At 40.5% G+C, this 22,140-nt stretch overlaps 2 protein-coding genes across 2 annotated transcripts; both read right to left on the reverse strand.

The window, feature by feature from the left end:
* Positions 1 to 2,491: 2,491 nt before the first annotated feature.
* LOC306824013 (cell adhesion molecule CEACAM1-like) lies at positions 2,492 to 5,021 on the reverse strand (the record flags this gene model as incomplete). The annotated part of the gene is made up of 5 exons (XM_079343970.1): positions 2,492 to 2,610; positions 2,772 to 3,041; positions 4,223 to 4,483; positions 4,620 to 4,895; positions 5,000 to 5,021. The coding sequence occupies 5 exons, from the start codon at positions 5,019 to 5,021 to the stop codon at positions 2,492 to 2,494; spliced, it is 948 nt and encodes a 315-aa protein (XP_079200096.1).
* A 4,681-nt stretch (positions 5,022 to 9,702) lies between these two features.
* Positions 9,703 to 21,812, reverse strand: LOC306824014 (cell adhesion molecule CEACAM6-like; the record flags this gene model as incomplete). Its single annotated transcript, XM_079343971.1, has 9 exons — positions 9,703 to 9,764; positions 9,859 to 9,890; positions 10,067 to 10,172; positions 10,557 to 10,805; positions 11,183 to 11,452; positions 12,253 to 12,513; positions 12,650 to 12,925; positions 18,697 to 19,011; positions 21,770 to 21,812. The coding sequence occupies 9 exons, from the start codon at positions 21,810 to 21,812 to the stop codon at positions 9,703 to 9,705; spliced, it is 1,614 nt and encodes a 537-aa protein (XP_079200097.1).
* Positions 21,813 to 22,140: the final 328 nt, after the last annotated feature.

Raw genomic sequence — 22,140 nt, forward strand, 5'->3', positions numbered from 1 at the left:
AATATGCATTAAAAAAGGAACAGTTGAAATGCCAGTAACTTAACAATGTAAGTCTGTGTAAACAGTATGAACACTATCATGCACACAGTGCATATAAGGATGTAATGTTATCCTGTTCTAATTTTTCCACACAGCACTTTACATTTTTGTAAAAATTTGGACTGGAGTTCATTTCATCAAAACCATGTGTTTAATGTGTGTATGATGTGTAAGTAAAAAGGCAAATGTATTAATTCTACAATATGAGCTTTTACTGTATACAGCTTTACTAGAGTACCATATATACACTACAAAGCACATTAGTGCAGGGGCCAATATAAAATCACTTCATTTAACAACATGGAGTCGTTATTACAGCGGGCTCACATTCATGAAATGTGTTCTGCATTATTTCATGCAGGATAACAGCCTGGTAGGGTCACTTGTCTGTTCAGTTGAAATCACAGATAACCTATCTCGCATTGTGCTGACTGAAACACTTGATTGTTCTCTTTGGGGATGATAAAGTATGTTTAACTGAACATAAATAAACATTTTAAAATCATTTTAAAATAAACTTTTTTCTTTATCTATCAACATAACACATTTTATTTAAAATATTTTAATATTTTAACCCTTTCCTTTGACAAATACATTAAACACATCACCAAAACAACCTTTTTCCATCCCCGAAACATCGCCCGCCCCCCCTCTCATTTTTAGCCGTCAAAACCCACAGCCACACATTCATCACCTCCAAACAAGACGACTGCAACAGTCTCCTCTACGATTAGACTCTCTTATTAATATTATTATTTTTTGGAATCAAAGGTGAAACAAATAATTAAAACATCTGTCTGCTTTCTGTAGCTGAACAATTAAAAATAAAGAAAGTTCACAGAAAACTGAAATTCTTTTCATAGATAATATTGCTACAGCCCAATAAAAACAGAAATGCTTGTGTTGTTTGTTACAAAAAGTTCATTATTTCAGCTGTAATGCACACTGATTGTTACCCTTGGTCATACTGATGATTTTAGTTTCCCTGCATTGTGACAAACTTCTCTAAAAGTATTTATCCTAAACTGAGTGGTTATTGTCTCAGAAAATTAAAAATGTATTAATTAAAGTAATTACCAGGAAAAAAACTATATACATATATTTAAGCATCTGTTTTACTATATCTCATTTAAAATAGATGTTTACAAAGTGCTTTGACATTATAATAAGGATGTCTCTGTGGACGAGTTCCTCCTGGTCCATGTTTCCTCATGTCACAAGTTCCATTTACCTTCAGTAGCGGCAGTAGCTCAGTCTGTAGGGACTTGGGTTGGGAACCGGAGGGTCGCCGGTTCAAGTCCCGGCACGGACCAAGTCCGGAAATTGGTCTGGTAGCTGGAGAGGTGCCAGTCCACTTCCTGAGCACTGCCGAGGTGCCCTTGAGCAAGGCACCGAACCCCAACAACCGCTCTGGGGCGCCCTCTGTGGGCAGCCCCCTCACTCTGAGACCTCTCCATTAAAAAATGCAGAGTGAAAACCGAATTTCCCCTCGCGGGATTAATAAAGTATATGAAAAAAAAAAAAAAAAAAGACAGCTGACTTTATATGCACTCATATACCCTGAATGTGTCCTCATATTCTGCTGATGACCTGTCATATACTGTTGATACGTTCTCATACACTATTAATGTGTTGTCATATACCGTTGAAGTGTTCTCATTTACAGGATCTTCTTGTTTTGGTTGTTGTGGTGTATCTGAAACAAAGAGCCGTGATGGTGAATTACATGTAATAGATGAATATATGTAGATATTTATATCAGTAATGTGTTCAATTCAATCTGAGGAGTTCTTACCTGTCCCTTTTTGCTGAGGTTTGTTGTTGGCACTAAAATAAATAATTATCAGACCAAATATTAATTTGATGATTCTTATAGTTAGGGCTGGTGCAGGTATAGACCAGCTCATAGTTATAGTTATTCAGCTATAGGCCTAGACTACAGTGGGAACTCACTCTCTCTCTCTCTCTCTCTCTGCTCTCATATCATATTACTGCTACTGTAACTATCTTTAAATCCCATTTACTAACCACTCCTCCACGTTTGTCCTGTCAATCTGTATAACTGAATCTAGTTGAACATTTTCTGTCTGCTTTTTCCTCTGAACTCACTCGTGTCTTCTTGGATTCCAACTCTCTCTTTTGTTTTGCAGCAATCTTTGTCTTTCCACTACGTACATTTTTACATCTTCTGTGCTGCACACTTTTAATATAATCTCGTTCTCCTCCTGTTGCTTTCAATTTAATGTTGGAGCAACCCCCTGTAACTCCACAAACCCGTTTCTGCATTTTAAACTTCTCACCTTTGTGGCTGCTTCATAAGTGGAGAGGTCGTCCTCACTCTCCTACTGTAGGCAACAACTAAATAACTACTAGTCATAATGAACTATTACATTCAAACATGCTGGGATGAAAAAATAAGCTTTCCCGCTTACGATTCAAAGACCTTTTCAACTTACTTCTTTTTATAGAGAAAGTATCCTGCAACAGCAGCTGCTCCAAGGATCATCAAACATGCAATAACTATTCCAGCGATACAACCATCCAGACAGCCTGATACAAAGGGTTCATATGCTGAAAAGAAAAGAGGGGGACAAGAACATGTTCTGTAAACAGGAACTGTACCATATGAACAGCAGATAGGTCGCATTCATTGATTTACCCTGATTTCTACAGACAGATTATTAAGGCATTATGGGTAATGAAGCAGATTCGCACAGTCGTTTGTTACCTACAGTTCACAACCAAGTGGTATTTAGCTTCCATGGTGTTGATGGGGTTGCTGATTTTACAGGAATATTCTCCTGTGTCTGATTTATTCAGGCGTTGAAAAGACAGCACTCTGTTGTTATCATGAAGTATAAAATCAGCTTGAGTCAGATCAGATCCATCCTTCATCCACTTTCTGGTAAACACGGAGCCAGCAGCGTCACAGGTTAAGCTGACAGACTTCCCCTCTATTGCCTCTTTTGGTGATGATGTGATAGAAGCATTTGATATTCTCTCTGTTGGACAAAAGATCACAGAAACTTTTTAAATGTATGAAGAAGAAAAACACAGGTTCCTGTAGGTATAAACTAACAATTGGTTTTAAATATTCAACAGCAACAAGGTCTTTGAGCTCTAATTGAACGTCATTGTTTGAAAGGTTTCACCTCAAGTCTAATGGAAACAAGCGTATACACAACATTGTTATCTAACATGCAAACTAACATGTTACCAAAAAGTTCACAACTTCACAAGCACAAACTTAATTCAGAGCAACTTTCTTCTTCATTCTTTCAACCAGGTGAGTCAAACCTGTATTGAGAAAATGTGTTTTCTAATAATCAGTATTTGATGATTGAAATAAAATCACAGACGATGTTTGACTGAATGAAACACGACGGTTACTATAACAATGGTTTTACAGTGATCGGTGCTCAAACCCTGGTCAGTGGATAAGTCCGGGCCACAAAATCACTTTTCTAAAGTGAAGAGAAAGATTGAGTTTACAGTTAATACGACATTTTATGAAGTCATTACTGAGCTTCATGTGTCAACTGTACTGTCAGTCATTATATCTCTTTGTATTGCATCACATAACTACAGAACACTCAACGACACAGAGAAATGAACACAAGGAAATAAATCAGCGTGTGTCAAACTAACAGACAAAAACTATGTTTAACTAAAACAGTTTTAAATGTAAAAGCGCTCTGAGCTCAGCTGTCAGACTCACTCTGAATATTTAATGATTACATCTTAACATTTCTGAGTCCTGGTTCTTGGTGCAATAATTAACCAATGTTGGAGCCTCTTCCCTATTCACTATCAGCACTGGTAAACTTTCTGAAAAAAATGTTTGCTAAACAGACAAAACAGGAAAACCATGATCTAAACCCCAAAGAAAAGAAAGACAGACTTGTCAAAGGATGTATATATTTTGTGGGTTATAGATCATAAGTAAGAGTTTCAGTTTGAACACGTGGTGTGCGTTCACATGTTGATTGGGTTTAAATGGGACTTAATGTGTGACCCCTCAGTTGTTTCTGTTCCGGATGGAAAAGGCAGAAACATCTGAAGAACAAACACATGGATGTGTTTGTGTGTTTGTGTTTGTTCCACAAATTTAAAGTTCATTCTTTTAAAAAAGGTTTTACAATTAATCTACTTTATTTTTCACAAACATTTCATAGAAACTCACCCAGTACAGTCACAGGTGACTGCAGAGATGTTTCATATGTTAGAGTTTTGGCGTTAAAAGCCCGGCAGCTATAATTTCCACTCTGACTCTCCTGAATGTTGGTCAGTCTGAGCTCAGGTCCAGTATGATTCTGCTGACTTCCATTTAGAAACCAGTCAAACTGAGCTTCAGGTCTGGAGTCAGCATGGCAGGACAGCACAACGTTTGATCCTTTCTCAAAGTATTCTTTTGAAGGTGACAAAATGACATTTTCTGGGCCATCTGAATATCAGGGAACAACAACAGCAAACGAATCATCATAATGTTATTGGAAAATTAAAGATAGTGCAGAGTCATGCAGCTTGACTCATCTTAATGTAGTCAGAAAAAGGTCTGAGTATGTAGGTAAGAAACTCACAGCCGATGGTGAGGTTAACTTTATTACTGACACCATTACTGACAGGATTGGACACATGACAGCTGTATGGTCCCTGGTCATAGCGGCTCACACTGCTTATAGTGAGAGTGGAGCCTCCATCAGTGAGCTGGACTCTGTCACTGGCTGTGACCTCAGAGCTGTCGTTCGTCCAGGGGAAAGAGAGGGAGGATCCAGAGGAGGAGCAGGAGAGACGGACAGAGCTGAACTCTATCAAGTCTGTATTGTTAGTATGAGCTGTTACTGCAGTGATCGGCTCTGTGGGTCAAAAAGAAAATGGCTTTATAGTTCCCACATAATCGAGGTAGAGTGGAGAGAAACTACAGGATGAATTTAACCCCATGTTTGAGAGTTACATTAACTGCCACTTTTAAACAGCAGCATTTCCTCACATAATTATTTTCAACTAGGATTTTGGGGCTTTTATTGCTGTGACAGTTAATAAAGTCGAGGAGAGAGACATGAAATCATTATGAACATGTATTATTCTCCTGCTGTGCATAATCTCTATTCAGCACTCTAACAGATATGTCAATTGAAACATTGTCTTACCATAAACACCCAGTGTGGTTACACCGTCAATGTCCTCAAGGTCCCCTGTAATCCTGACTGTGTATTCTCCACTGTCACTGAGAGACAGATTCCCGAGCTCCAGAGATACAGTAGAGGGGAAGTAGGTGATTCTTCCCTCATAACCTGGAAAAGTTGTGTTTACAGTAGTCGACATGAATATAAAACTGTCCCCAAACATCCAGACAACTTTTAAAAATGGACCCTCTGGTGGATTCACTGTGGTGAACATCACTGTCCCTCCAACATTTCTATTCAGAGGACCATCTGGCAACAAACCAACTCCATGAGTTAAACCTGGAAGACACAGAAACACATCTTAGAGGATCTTTAATAATGTGAAACTTGAGGACAACTTCACTCTTTTTTAAAGCCTCGTGGTTCTTGTCATTACTTTTGATGTATTTTGTATTGAAAGAAGTCTATCCTGCATTTTTCTCAATCGTAAACATTTGAAGGAGTTTACTGTTCATGGCATGAGTTAAACCAGAAACATTCAGAAAATGACTTTAAGGGGATTGATATAACCATTATTCCACAGAGCCTGAGTTTCAAACTAAAAAAGGTCTTTCTGTTTTTGTAGAGCTTAAAATCAAACTTGAATTCATCATTAACACAAGGCTGGTTTGAGGTCTTTTGTTCTAATGTAATGCTGTTTGTGTTTGATGCTTTCTCTTTCAAAACCCAAACGTGGAAATATCCATGAAGGTAAATACAAAAAGAACTGCTGTCAAACACTTTCAGAAAGCTTGCAATATATATACTTAAAGTGTCTTTTCATAATATTATAGATTTTCTGTAAAAAAAGTCAGTCAGAGCTGATACGGTTCTGCTTTAACTAGAAACCAAGGACAGTTTAGAGTCTCAACAGTTCTTCCTGATATCTGCAAGGATGTCGGGGAAAACTTCGCTCCAAGCTCCTCGACATCTTAAATATATGCAGCAGAGCCTTTAGAAGAGCCTGGCCATGTTTGAGCAGCACACTGAACCATGTCTCTTGCAGTATGTATCTGATGTATAAACTTTCATCAACACAAGCCATCTGAGTCTAAGGAGTCTTTTTGTGTGGAGTCCAGTCTTGATAATTTCCTCGACAGACCTGAAGGAAAATGCTCTCTGGCTGTGTCCTTGGATATACTCAACATCAGAGTAGTAAATGAAAGTTAAATGGTCTTAAGTCTTGTTTTTAGCCAGGCTGTGCTGAGTTTGAACTTGAAAACAAGCAGATATGTTTCAGCTATGGGATCTACATGATGGTATTCAACGAATATATTGATCAATACCATTTCTATTTCCTAAAACAAATGCCAGTTTATATGACAAAATCTACTTACTACATGTCCTTGAATAATCTCATGAAAAATCTTCATAAATGTGCTGTATTGTAATGATTGCTTACCTGAAAAGACTCCCAGGAGGATGCTGATCACAGCCTTTTCCATTTTGTCTTACGTACTGTCAAGTGTTACAGAGAGAAGAGTGATGTTTCACCTGAACAAGCCCTACAGATGTGTGAGTATCAGAAAGTGGGTTTCTGATAGCAGTACAAGGAAGTAATGTTTTTTCGTGTTCATCTGTCTGCATCAGTGAATTAATCATTTACCTCATTTAACTTGATGACAAGCAACTTAATCGAGTTTCAAACTAAAAAAGGCCCCTCTGTTTTTGTAGAGTTTAAATTCAAACTTGAATTAATGATTAACAAAAGGCTGGTTTGAAGTCTTTCGTTCTAATGTAATGTTGTGTTTTTGTTTGATGCTTTGGCTTGAAAGAACAGCTGTCAGACACTTTCAGAAAGGCTGCAATATATGCTTAAAGTGTCTTTTCATAATATCTACATGGACAGTGTTATGGAATTTCTGTAATAAAATGTGTAATATTAATTCACTGTTTCTGATGTCAGTCAGAGCTGATACGGTTCTGCTTTGACTAGAAACCAAGGACAGTTTAGAGAGTCTCAACAGTTCTTCCTGATATCTGCAAGGATGTCAGGGAAAACTTGTTCGCTCCAAGCTCCTCGACATCTTAAATATATGCAGCAGAGCCTTTAGAAGAGCCTGGCAGTATGTTTGAGCAGCACACTGAACCATGTCTCCTGCAGTATGTATCTGATGTATAAACTTTCATCAACACAAGCCATCTGAGTCTAAGGAGTCTTTTTGTGTTGAGTCCAGTCTTGATAATTTCCTCGACAGACCTGAAGGTAAATGCTCTCTGGCTGTGTCCTTGGATATACTCAACATCAGAGTAGTAGATGAAAGTTAAATGGTCTTAAGTCCTGTTTTTAGCCAGGCTGTGCTGAGTTTGAACTTGAAAACAAGCAGATATTTTTCAGCTATGGGATCTACATGATGGTATTCAATCAATATATCGATCAATACCATTTCTATTTCCTAAAAGTGTGACGAAATCTTACATGTCCTTGAATAAGCTGATTGAAAATCTTCATAAATGTGCTGTATTATGATAGCTTACCTGAAAAGACTCCCAGAAGGATGCTGATCACAGCTTTTTTTAAAATCTGATTTACTGTCAAGTGTAACCGAAAAAAGAGTGATGTTTCACACGTCTGAACAAGCACTACGGATGTGTGAGTATCAGAAAGTGGATTTCTAACATGATGGCAGTATAAGGAAGTATTATCTAATGTGTTTTTGTTAATCTATGTATTAGTGTGAGTGAATTAATCATTGACCTATCCAACAAGCAACTTTAAAACAGCAATTCAGTGGGGAAAACACCTGTTGATAAATAGAAGTGTGTGTATAATGTGTGAGTAAAAAGGCAAATCTATTAGTTCTGCAATATGAGCTTTTACTGTATACAGCTTTATTAGAGTACCATATGTTGTCACGTTGCAGGTAGGAAACAGGGAGGAGGACCCAATTGCAGAAAAAAGGGATTTATTTAACAAAAAGCAGACTCAAAATCAAAAGGCAAAAACTTACTCAACACTAAATCCAGAAAGGCAGGGACCAAACGATCAACGACAGACTACAACTACTCAAGACAATGAACCGACAGAGGACTGAGGAAAACACAGAGACTAAATAGACATGGGTTAATCAGACGCAGGTGAGACCAACGAGACAGGTGAGGAACATCAGGGTAATCACAAAGGCGGGAAACACAAGGAACAAAGAACACAAGACCAGAACACTGAGGACATGTACAAAGTAAAACCTGACACTGAAATGCCATGAACTAAAACAAGATATTACAAAATAAAACAGGAAACACTTAAAACAAGACTAGGAAACGTTAAACACCAAACTAAGATCCGCAAAACACAAGTAACAGGAAAACAAGCCTACAGACAACATAGAAGAACACAAGGATACAGGGAAACACGCTAAGGACTAAATTAAACCACACTAGGAATCATACATACACAGAACAGGAAGGAAATAATGAAAACTAAAACAAGATTAAATACAGAAACAAAACCAAACCATGACATATGCACAGTACAAACCACATTAGTGCAGGGGCCAATATGAAATCACTTTATTTAACAACATGGAGACATTCAGCTGCTGTGAGACCTGACAAAAAACATTTAGAACTTGTGATGCATTTTAAAATAACTTTCTTTTTTAATCGATCAACATAAAACATTTTATTTAAAATATTTCTTTTGGACACAAAGGTGAACACAATAATGAAAACATCTTTCTGCTTTCTGTAGCTGAACAATTAAAAATGAAGAGAGTTCACAGAAAACAGAAATTCTCTTCATGGATGATATTGCTACAGTAAAATAAAAATAAAAATGCTTGTGTTGTTTGTTATATAAAAAAAGTTCATTATTTCAGCCGTAAGGCACACTGATTGTTACTCTATAGGTCATACTGATGATTTTCTTACTGTGTAGTTTCCCTGCATTGTGTCTAACTTCTCAAAAGTATTTATTCAACCTAAAGAAAGAAAAAACGTATTAGTAGTATATTAATTTTCTTTTTAGCTGCTTGTGAAGACTTTTAAAAGTTTAAAATACCTGGAAAAAATAATATGTACACAGTATGTACACAAACATCTCTCTTTATATACTAAATTATATCACATTTAAAAATGATGTTAGACCCATTTTGGGGTGTTTTGTTTTATTGGACTGACCACTGGATGGCGCTGTGAACCCAGGCAGTCAAACTTTATTTAAAGGACTCAGACCATTGACAGGAAAAAGTTTTTTGACCGTGGCACACCGTGGTGAAAAGATAGGGAATTTTCTTTCTTTTATTTATACATCTGCGTTATGTTGACAATTAAAAGAAGTGACTTTACTAAAATAAATTTGTGTTTTTTGGACTCACGCCAGCAGCCACAGGTAAACCGACCCAACAACTAAAAATGAGAGTCAATAAAAGATATTTACAAAGTGCTTTGACATTATAATAAGGATGTCTCTGTGGACAAGTTCCTCTTGGTGCTCTACCTTCATGGTAAATGTTTCCTCATGGCACGAGTTCAATTGACCTTCAAAAGACCGCTGACTTTATAAGTTCTCATATACCTCTGAAGTGTTCTCATAAACATGATCTTCTTGTTTTGGTTTATCTGGGAAACAAAGAGCCGTTATGGTGAATTACATGTAATAGAGTTTAAGTATATATTTAAGTAAAGGATGCATTTGAATCAGATGAGTGTTTACCTGTCTGCTTTTGCTGAGGTTTGTTGTTGGCTCTGAAATGAATATTAATAAGAGAAACCCGTGAAATATTTCCAGATGCTTCTGATCATCTGAATTAACATGTGTCTATTTAAAAATACTGTTACTGACCTCATTATGTTTAATCAATAATAAGGGCTAGTCTGCCAGAAAACATTCAGTTGTTATGATGTTAAATTCTTATACTCACTTCTTTTTATAAAACATGTATCCTCCAGCAGCAGCAGCAGAGGCAACAATCAAACACGCAATTATTATACCAGCAATGGCACCAGCTGACAGAAGACCTGGTTTCTCTGAGACACATGAACAAATAGAAAACATGTTCTTTAAAACACAGCTGTTCCCATGTTGCTCCGTCCTTTCCCACACTCATTTCCTACTCTCACCACTATCAGCCTCATGGCTACAAAATAAAACATGTTCTTTTAAACACAGTGTGATTGTCATGACATGTACAAAATATGAATACATTCTCACATAATTATTAACACACAAATTAAATGTATTATAAACATATATATTTTTTAAATATACTCTAATATGGACTGAACCCAGTTCTTCTAAACATGAATATCAGGAGGGCCATTACACTGTTGTACACAATTGCTGCCTTCTTTTGTTAAGGAAGCAAAGCTTTACATGGATTTTACTGCTGCCAACAAAATACAGCTCTTCACCTGTTACAGTCAGTCCATGAACTGCATAGGATGCTTTTCCAGTTAGACTATTCTCTGTGAAACAAATGTAGTTTCCACTGTCAGCAGGTTCAGCAACCTTTTCAAAGTAGTTTGTGTTCCACATCTCTGGGCCATCCAGTATCCAGGTGTAGCTCGCAGATGGTGTGGACTCAGCAGAGCAGTTCAATAAGAAGGTTTGATGAAGATGTATCTCACTTGGACCTTCGATTTGAACATTTACTGGTCCATCTGAATATCAGAGAAAACCACAGCAGAAGAATAATCACAATGTTATTGGAACATGAAATGAATAAGGTGAGGCTTGCAGCTTGTTTTATAGTGAAATAGTACAAATAATACATGTGCCTTGTGTCTTTTGATTCAAAATATCACAAAAAGTAAGAACAACTCTTTGCCATGTGAGTGAGGAGTATACGCTAAAATATTTTAATCCCAATTATTTGCTGGGTGCATGTGAGAACAAAAATACTGACAAAAACAAATAGGATAAGTACACCTTTCTAAATGTGGCAGACAAACATGTCTCACTGATATTTGCAGATGAAGTCTGATGAAAAGTAAAACATCATTTGAACAGTTAATGAGCACAGTCGTTTGTTACCTACAGTTCACAACCAAGTGGTATTTAGCTTCCATGGTGTTGATGGGGTTGCTGATTTTACAGGAATATTCTCCTGCGTCTGTTTTATTCAGACGTTGAAAAGACAGCACTCTGTTGTTATCATGAAGTATAAAGTCAGCTTGAGTCAGATCAGATCCATCCTTCATCCACTTTCTGGTAAACACGGAGCCAGCAGCGTCACAGGTTAAGTTGACAGACTTCCCCTCTATTGCCTCCTTTGTTGATGATGTGATAGAAGCATTTGATATTCTCTCTGTTGGACAAAAACAAGTTTCTGTAGTTATTGGTTCACGAAAGACCGTGTGTCATTATGTGATCTGGTTCAGCATTTTGTTACTTGCAGAATTTTAGTTCTCATTCTTCCCTTTTGTTGCTTGTTTCCCTTGTGTGTTTCCTAGTTGAATCTTTAGTGTTTCCTGTTTTATTTTATAATCTGTTATCTTGGTTTACTCTAAGTTCAAATGTGTTATGAGTTATCTGTGTATCTATCCCAAATCCCATCAGAATCCGTTCTAACTGAAAGATTAATGTATTTTGTACATTGTCCCTGACAAATAAACTAATAAACTAAACTAAACTAAACTGACAGTCTGTTCGCATAAATTGCAAGTTGCCAGATCCGATTTGCCTATCTGTATTGATCTGATCCACATACATTTCTATGGTAAAAAGTTGCACCCAGGATATACAACTGCAAAATGGGTGACAGAGAAGTGTGTCTGATTTGGATTTCGAGGTTCAGATTTTTGGAGGTTCAGATTTTGTGGCAGATCAGTGTCATCTGATAGTTGTCGGTCCATGTCGGTCTTACCCCTGTCTGCGTATACTCTGACTGATGCCCAATCTGTTTCCACTGAGGAAGTCTTTTTCAGCTATAGAGCAGCCAGTCAGTAGGGGAAGCACTAAAGGTTTTGATGGAACATTTGGGGAGCAGTCATCTTGTCCATTTTTTTTATAAACCCAACAAACGTGTTTGTTTTTGTTCCACAAATGTAAAGTTAATTCTTTTTAAAAGGGTTTACAAAACTTAATCAACATTTTATGAAAACTCACCCAGTACAGTCACAGGTGACTGCAGAGATGTTTCATATGTTAGAGTTTTGGCATTAAAAGCCCGGCAGCTGTAATTTCCACTCTGACTCTCCTGAATGTTGGTCAGTCTGAACTCAGGTCCAGTATAATTCTGCTGATTTCCATTTAGAAACCAGTCAAACTGAGCTTCAGGTCTGGAGTCAGCATGGCAGGACAGCACAACGTTTGATCCTTTCTCAAAGTATTCTTGTGAAGGTGACAAAATGACATTTTCTGGGCCATCTGAATATCAGGGAACAACAACAGCAAACGAATCATCATAATGTTATTGGAACATTAAAGATAGTGCAGAGTCATGCAGCTTGACTCATCTTAATGTAGTCAGAAAATGGTCTGAGTATGTAGGTAAGAAACTCACAGCTGATGGTGAGGTGAACTTCATTACTGACACCAGTACTGACAGGCTTGGACACATGACAGCTGTATGGTCCCTGGTCATAACGGCTCACACTGGTTATAGTGAGAGTGGAGCCTCCATCAGTGAGCTGGACTCTGTCACTGGCTGTGACCTCAGAGCTGTCGTTCATCCAGAGGAAAGAGAGGGAGGATCCAGAGGAGGAGCAGGAGAGACGGACAGAGCTGAACTCTATCAAGTCTGTATCGCTGGCATGAGCTGTTACCTCAGTGATCGGCTCTGTGAGTGAAAAAGAAAATTAAAATATTTTGGGTCTTTTTATGCTGCTATGTTGGAGATAGGAGAGTTGGTGAAGTCGGAAATCGAGGCGAGAGAGAGAGAGAGAGAGTGGGGAATGACTTGCAGGAAAGGAGCCACAGGTCAGATTCAAACACAGGCTGCCTGCTTGGAGCACTATAGTCTGTGTACATGGGGCGCACGCACCAACCACTATAGACTCTCAGTGCATGGATATATTCTTAAAGGAATCTGATCGTCAGACCCTAAAGATTATATTTTTACTTTAAAAAAAATGTAATGCAGCTATGGTGAATACAAGCTCAGATTTTGTTGATATCTTTTTAATATTTTATGATTAAACTCACAGGTTTTTAAACATGTTTTTTTGGTGCTGAATAATCTGGACCAATTTTCAAAACAAAGCAGTCCAATTTCACACCACCAGAAAGTATGAACCTAAAAATATAAACAAAGTTTCACTTTGATACGCTCTCAACAAAAGTTTTACATATAACCACTGAACCTTAACTCTGCCCGCTGAGTGTGTCTGTCACATACTGTTAGTATTTACATTCATACTCATCCATCAGTAAAATCCTTCAAATGAAGCAGCTATTGTACAACAGGAGGATCTATATTTCGTTGTCAGGAAGAATTCATCCCACAAAGTATGTAATAAAGTTATTTGTGTGTGAAAGTTTATCATTGATCTTGGAAACATTAGTTTGAAGAAGAAAAAGAAACAATTATTTAAGGTTCCAAACAGACTTCTTTTCAGGCTTTCAACCAGATCTCAGATTAATTGTTCATCAGTTCATATTTCTGCGTGTCAGTGTCTCATCATAGAGCAGCAGGAGCTCAGGGAACCAGAGGGTTGCTGGTTCAAGTCCCACAGCAGGTTGAATCTTGAAATTGGTGCATGTGCATGTCCATAGGATGTTGGGCGTGTGTGTATTTCAGCCTGTGTGTGTGTGTGTGTGTGTGTGTGTGTGTGTGTGTGTTTGTGGCATGTTCAACAACAGAGTAACACTCCAGTCCTTTCATCACAAAGTGAAATGTATGAAAGGGAGATTTCTGATCTTTGCTTTGCTACATTAGAATGATGATTAAATACTTCATGTATTTAAGCAAGTTCCCTCCTCTGATGAAGACTGTAAGAAGTAGCAGACAATGTTTGTACTAATTGACTTCAGCATTACATTGTTTTCAACCTTTTGTTGAATTAGAAAAAGTTGGATTTATGACATTTTGTTGCATTTTTCTGATTCAGATCTTTTTTAAAAAGGGAAACAAAAACATAATGAACCTTCATGACTAAATGTGCAGCAGATATACTTGTAGTCTTTAACATTTAGGGAGCAAAAAAAAAAAACAATGCTTGACAATCTGGGGAAAACCAACTATAGCATAAGGAATGAACAAACACATGGAAAGCTAATATATAGATAGATAGATAGATAGATAGATAGATACTTTATTGATCCCGAGGGAAATTCAAGGCATTCAGTAGCAGTATACAGACAGGCAGGACACAAGACATTAGTTACAATACACACCCGCTGTCCCCCCTCCCCTCTGTATACAAATCCCCCAAACAGATTTAGCAGCCCCTATGTGACTAAGAATAAACATAATTATATGTTAAACCTGTGCAGTTAGCATTAGCAGTTAGACTTAAAACTAATATGGCATAATGTACATAACCTGTGAGGAGAGAAAAATATGTGTTGGTTAAAAGAGACCTGTAAACAGTTAAAGAGCCTTAGAAACAAAGTGCTGACCTTCTAGAAACTAGTTACATGTGCATGTACAGAGGTGTTTGAGCTTATGCCAGAGGTGTGAGTACAGTCGTTAAACAGTCAATGCAGGAATGTAAATTGGCTCACCCACTTAAAGGAGCAGTGATTTGCATTAAGTGACCTAGACAATATGGTGAAACCAGGAGTGCTTAGGGTAATTATCGTTAAGTACCCAACTATTGATGGGCAGATTAGCATTAAGTGTTGGAGACAATAGAGTGAAACTTGACCTAATTAGGGTGATCATGTCAACCCTTACAGATGTAGCATAACACAACAGTAGGATGAAACCAGACATGATTAGGGTGATTATCTTTAAAGTGACCAGTGCTCAGTAAGGTGACTATCAATATGCATTACAGTGTCCAACTGGGGGCTGACTCTGAGGTCAGTAGTGCAGGTGAGGAGTGAGAAAAAAGTGAAAAAAGATTCCAGGGATCACCGTGCGCTTCTTCCCTGCCGTGACAGTGAAGTGTTATACAGCCTTGTTGCCAGGGGGACAAAAGAGTTCTTGAGTCTGTCCGTGGAGCACGACTGTGACAGCAGTCTTTCGCTGAACATGCTCCTCTGGCCGGTGAAGGTGCTGTGCAGAGGGTGGTGTGTGTTGTCCATGATGGAGAGCATTTTGTCCAGAGACCTCCTCTCTACCACTGTCACCAGTGAGTCCAGCTCTGTACCCACCACAGAGCCGGCCCTCCTCACCAGTCTGTCCAGGCGTGCTGCGTCCCTCTTCTTGCTGCTTCCTCCCCAGCACACCACGGCGTAGAAGAGGACGCTGGACACCACAGACTGGTAGAACATCTGCAGCAGCTTTTTGCAGATGTTGAAGGACCCCAGCCTTCTCAGGAAGTACAGACGGCTCTGTCCCTTCCTGCAGGTAGTGTCCATGTTAGGCGACCAGTCCAGCTTGTCATCCAGCTGCAGCCCCAGGTACCCGTAGGTTCTGACCACCTCCACGTCGACCCCGCCGATGGAAACAGGTTCTAGATGTGGTTTCTTCCTTCGGAAGTCCACCACCATCTCCTTGGTCTTGGAGGTGTTAAGCTGCAGATGGTTGGCACTGCACCACGTCACAAAGTCCTCGATCAGGCTCCTGTACTCCTCCTCCTGTCCATCCCTGACACAAGCAACTATCGCAGTGTCGTCCGAGTATTTCTGCATGTGGCAGAGCTCAGAGTTATACTGGAAGTCCGAGGTGTACAGGGTGAACAGGACGGGGGAGAGCACGGTCCCCTGTGGTGCTCCGGTGCTGCTGACCACAGTGTCAGATGTGCAGTCCTTCAGTCTGACGTACTGTGGTCTCTCTGTGAGGTAGTCCGTGATCCACCTCACCAGGTGCGAGTCCACCCTCATCTCGGTCAGCTTGTCTCTCAGTAGGAGGGGATGGATGGTGTCGAAAGCGCTTGAGAAATCAAAGAACATGATTCTCATCACGCTGCTCCCTTTGTCCAGATGAGAGTAAGCCCTGTGTAGAAGATAGAGGATGGCATCGTCCACGCCCACCTTTGCCTGGTATGCAAACTGCAGGGGATCCTGTGCGTGTTGTACCTGGGGTCTGAGGTGTTGGAGCAGCAGCCGTTCGAAGGTCTTCATAACGTGGGATGTCAGAGCGATTGGTCTGAAGTCGCCTGGTTCACTGGGGTTCTTCTTCTTGGGGACAGGGGTGAGGCACGAGGTCTTCCAGAGCACAGGAACCTTCCCGAGCCGCAGGCTCATGTTGAAGATGTGCTGAAGTGGCTCCCCCAGCTCAGCAGAGCAGGCCTTTAGCATCCTGGGACACACCTTGTCTGGGCCTGCTGCCTTCCTGGGGCGGAGTCTCTTCAGCTCCTTGCTCACCTGGTCTCTGGTGATGGTGGGGGGGAGGGGGGATGGATTGTCACTGGAGGTTGTATCTGTTCTGGTGGAGGTGTTGGGGGGAGTGAGAGGGGGGGGGGAGGTGTGTAGAGGGGTGCTGGGGGGGGGAGGAGGGGTGCTGGGGGGGGGAGGAGTGAGAGGGGGGGAGGGGGTGTGTGGAGGGGGGGAGGGGGTGTGTAGAGGGGTGCTGGGGGGACAGGCACTGGCTGCAGCGACGGGGCTGTCGAACCTGTTAAAAAACAAGTTGAGCTGGTTTGCTCTCTCAGGGTCCCCGTCTTCTTCGTTGTTGTTTTTCTTCCTGCAGCCTGTGATGGTCTTCATGCCCTCCCAGACCTCTCTCATGTTATTCTGCTGAAGCTTCTGTTCTACCTTCCTTCTGTAATCCTCCTTTGCCTCTCGGAGTCTGACCTTGAGTTCCCCCTGCACCCGCTTCAGCTCTGCCTGGTCTCCCTCCTTGAATGCCCTTTTCTTCCTGTTAAGGATCTCCTTGACATCACTGGTGATCCAGGGCTTGTTATTCGGGAAGCAGCGCACAGTTTTAGTGGGAACCACAACGTCCATGCAGAAGTTCATGTAGTCAGTTGTGCAGTGTGTGACGCCCTCAATGTCATCACCATGGGTCTCTTGTAGGGCACTCCAGTCAGTGGTCTCAAAACAGTCTCTGAGGGCCTCCTCTGCCTCGGGAGACCACTTTCTGAAGGTGCGTGTGGTTATCGGTTGTCTCTGGATCATAGTTTTGTACTGTGGCTTGAGTAGGACCAGGTTGTGGTCTGACTTACCCAGAGGTGGTAACGGGGTGGCAGTGTAGGCGTCCTTCACGTTTGCATACAGGAGGTCTATTGTCCTGTTCTTCCTGGTGGGACAGCTTACAAACTGGTGAAAGTCCGGTAGTGTGGAGTTCAGAGTAACATGGTTAAAGTCCCCTGAGATGGCGATGAAAGCATCCGGGTGCAGCGTTTGTAATCTTGAGGTGGTCGCGTGGATGACGTCACACGCAGTTTCGGCGTGTGCCCGGGGAGGAACGTAGACGCAGAGCACGATCGCGTGAGAGAATTCCCTCGGCATGTAGTAAGGACGGAGACTTACCGCCAGCAGCTCGATGTCTCTGCTGCACGTTGCCTCCTTCACAGTAACATGTCCATGGTGGCACCATCTGTTGTTAATAAACAGCGCGAGTCCTCCTCCTTTCCGTTTGCCGCTGCGTTTCGTGTCTCTGTCCGCTCTCACTGTAGTAAAGCCCGGTAGATCCACGTTAGCGTCTGGGGTGTTTTGAGTCAGCCAGGTTTCTGTGAGGCACATTAAACTGCACTCTCTAAATGTCCGATTGTTCCTCACAAGCGCAGCCAGCTCGTCTGTCTTGTTGGTTAGACAGTTTACGTTCCCCATAACTATCACCGGAACCGAGGGCTTGTACCTCCATCGCTTAGCCGCGAGCTTAGCCCTTACCAGGGCCCCCGCTCTACAGCCTCTATACCGCCGCCTCAGCTCCTCTGGTATCGGGTGAACGATGCCGGCTTGTCCCGCTGACCGGAGCGAGAGCAGCGTTTCCCGTGAATAGGAAAGTTTTCCGCTGCTCTTTCCACGAAAACACGAAAAAGTATCCATAGGATACATAAAGTTATACACTGAAGGTGTACTATAAAAACTATATAGTATAGTACTATAAAAACTATATAAACTATAAACGTAGAAGTTGGCACAGAGCCACAACAAACGAATAACATATCAGACAAGTACGACAGGGACGGAGCTACTGAATGTGCGGCCACTCACGTCGGCGCACAGGTGAGTATGAGTATATAGTTGATCAGGTTTTGATCAAAAAGTTCCTGAATCTTAATTTTATCACTGAAGGTGAAGCAATTACATCATCATGTGAGCGCCACAAGATTCTTTAAATACAAATGTTTCCACTTATTTTGTCCTCGTATGAAGTACACACATGTACAGAATCATTTACAACATATTCTGATTGTGCTTGAGCTGATATGTGTTGAATCTATGTCAAAGATCTAACATGAAAACACTTTATACCTAAACACACATTTATTACTCTCCTGCTGTGCATAATCTCTATTCAGCAATCTGACAGATATATCAATTGAAACATTGTCTTACCATAAACACCCAGTGTGGTTGCACCATCAAAGTCATTAGGGTTCCCTGTAATCCTGACTGTGTATTCTCCACTGTCACTGAGAGACAGACTCCTGAGCTCCAGAGATACAGTAGAGGGGAAGTAGGTGATTCTTCCCTCATAACCTGGAGAAGTTTTGTTTACAGTAGTCGAAGCTAATATAACTGTGCCCCCAAACATCCAGGTAACTTTTAAAAATGGACCCTCTGGTAGATTCACTGTGGTGAACATCACTGTCCCTCCAACAGTACTATTCAGAGGACCATCTGGCAACAAACCAACTCCATGAGTTAAACCTGGAAGACACAGAAACACATCTTAGAGGATCTTTAATAATGTGAAACTTGAGGACAACTTCACTCTTTTTTAAAGCCTTGTAGTTCTTGTCATTACTTTTGATGTATTTTTATTGAAAGAAGTCTATCCTGCATTTTTGTCAATCATAAACATTTGAAGAAGTTCACTGTTCATGGCATGAGTTAAACCAGAAACATTCAGAAAATGACTTTAAGGGGATTGATATAACCATTATTCCACAGCACTTGATACAGTTTCAAACTATAAAAGGCCTCTCTGTTTTTGTAGAGTTTAAAATCAAACTTGAATTCATCATTAACACAAGGCTGGTTTGAGGTCTTTTGTTCTAATGTAATGCTGTTTTTGTTTGATGCTTTCTCTTTCAAAACCCAAACGTGGAAATATCCATGAAGGTAAATACAAAAAGAACTGCTGTCAAACACTTTCAGAAAGCCTGTGATATAAATGCTTAAAGTATCTTTTCATAATATTATAGATTTTCTGTAAAAAACAAAAAGTGTAATATTAATTCACTGTTTCTGATGTCAGTCGGAGCTGATGTGGTTCTTCTTTAACTAGAAACCAAGGACAGTTTAGAGTCTCAACAGTTCTTCATGATATCTGCAAGGATGTTGGGGAAAACTTGTTGTTCGCTCCAAGCTCCTCAACATCTTAAATATACTCAACAAAAATATAAACGCAACACTTTTGTTTTTGCTCCCATTTGTCATGAGATGGACTCAAAGATCTAAAATTCATTCCAGATACACAATATTACCATTTCTCTCAAACATTGTTCATAAATCTGTCTAAATGTGTGATAGTGAGCACTTTTGCTTTGCTGAGACAATCCATCCCACCTCACAGGTGTGCCACATCAAGATGCTCATCAGACACCATGATTAGTGCATAGGTGTACCTTAGACTGTCCACAATAAAAGGCCACCCTGAAATGTGCAGTTTTTGCTTTATTGAGGGTCTGGGGACTCAGAACCAGTCAGTATCTGGTGTGACCACCATTTGCCTCATGCAGTGCAACACATCTTCTTCGCATAGAGTTTATCAGATTGTCAATTGTGGCCTGTGGAATGTTGGTCCACTCCTCTTCAATGGCTGTGCGAAGTTGCTGGATATTAGTGGGAACTGGTACGCGCTGTCGTATACGCCGGTCAAGCACATCCCAAACATGCTCAATGGGTGACATGTCCGGTGAGTATGCTGGCCATGCAAGAACTGGGACATTTTCAGCTTCCAAGAATTGTGTACAGATCCTTGCAACATGGGGCCGTGCATTATCTTGCTGAAACATGAGGTGATGTTCATGGATGTATGGCACAACAATGGGCCTCAGGATCTCATCACGGTATCTCTGTGCATTCAAAATGCCATCAATAAAATGCACCTGTGTTCTTCGTCCATAACAGATGCCTGCCCATACCATAACCCCACCACCACCATGGGCCACTCGATCCACAACATTGACATCAGCAAAGCGCTCACCCACACGACGCCACACACGCTGTCTGCCATCTGCCCTGAACAATGTAAACCGAGATTCATCCGTGAAGAGAACACCTCTCCAACGTGCCAGACGCCATCGAATGTGAGCATTTGCCCACTCAAGTCTGTTACGGCGACGATCTGGAGTCAGGTTAAGACCCCGATGAGGACGACGAGCATGCAGTTGAGCTTCCCTGAGACGGTTTCTGACAGTTTGTGCAGAAATTCTTTGGTTATGCAAACCAATTGTTTCAGCAGCTGTCTGAGTAGCTGGTCTCAGACGATCTTGGAGGTGAACCTGCTGGATGTGGAGGTCCTGGGCTGGTGTGGTTACACGTGGTCTGCGGTTGTGAGGCCGGTTGGATGTACTGCCATATTCTCTGAAACGCCTTTGGAGACGGCTTATGGTGGAGAAATGAACATTCAATGCCCGAGCAACAGATCTGGTTGACATTCCTGCTGTCAGCATGCCAATTGCACGCTCCCTCAATGCTTGCGCCATCTGTGGCATTTTGCTGTGAGACAAAACTGCACATTTCAGAGTGGCCTTTTATTGTGGGCAGTATAAGGTACACCTGTGCACTAATCATGGTGTCTGATGAGCATCTTGATGTGGCACACCTGTGAGGTGGGATGGATTGTCTCAGCAAAGCAAAAGTGCTCACTATCACACATTTAGACAGATTTATGAACAATGTTTGAGAGAAATGGTAATATTGTGTATCTGGAATGAATTTTAGATCTTTGAGTCCATCTCATGACAAATGGGAGCAAAAACAAAAGTGTTGCGTTTATATTTTTGTTGAGTGTATATGCAGCAGAGCCTTTAGAAGAGCCTGGCAGTATGTTTGAGCAGCACACTGAACCATGTCTCCTGCAGTATGTATCTGATGTATAAACTTTCATCAACACAAGCCATCTGAGTCTAAGGAGTCTTTTTGTGTTGAGTCCAGTCTTGATAATTTCCTCGACAGACGTGAAGGTAAATGCTCTCTGGCTGTGTCCTTGGATATACTCAACATCAGAGAAGTAAATGAAAGTTAAATGGTCTTAAGTCTTGTTTTTAGCCAGGCTGTGCTGAGTTTGAACTTGAAAACAAGCATTTTTTTTTCAGCTATGGGATCTACATGATGGTATTCAATCAATATATCGATCAATACCATTTCTATTTCCAAAAACTGTGACAAAATCTTACTACATGTCCTTGAATAAGCTGATGGAAAATCTTCATAAATGTGCTGTATTATGATAGCTTACCTGAAAAGACTCCCAGAAGGATGCTGACCACAGCTTTTTCCATTTTATCTGATTTACTGTCAAGTGTAACCGAAAAAAGAGTTGATGTTTCACACTTCTGAACAAGCACTACGGATGTGTGAGTATCAGAAAGTGGATTTCTAACATGATGGCAGTAAAAAAGGCAAATCTATTAGTTCTGCAATATGAGCTTTTATTGTATACAGCTTTATTAGAGTACCATATGCACAGTACAAACCACATTAGTGCAGGGGCCAATATGAAATCACTTTATTTAACAACATGGAGACATTCAGCTGCTGTGAGACCTGACAAAAAACATTTATAACTTGTGATGCATTTTAAAATAACTTTTGTTTTTTAATCGATCA

The sequence above is a fragment of the Symphodus melops genome (assembly GCF_947650265.1).
Source record: "Symphodus melops genome assembly, chromosome: 5".
NCBI lineage: Eukaryota > Metazoa > Chordata > Actinopteri > Labriformes > Labridae > Symphodus > Symphodus melops.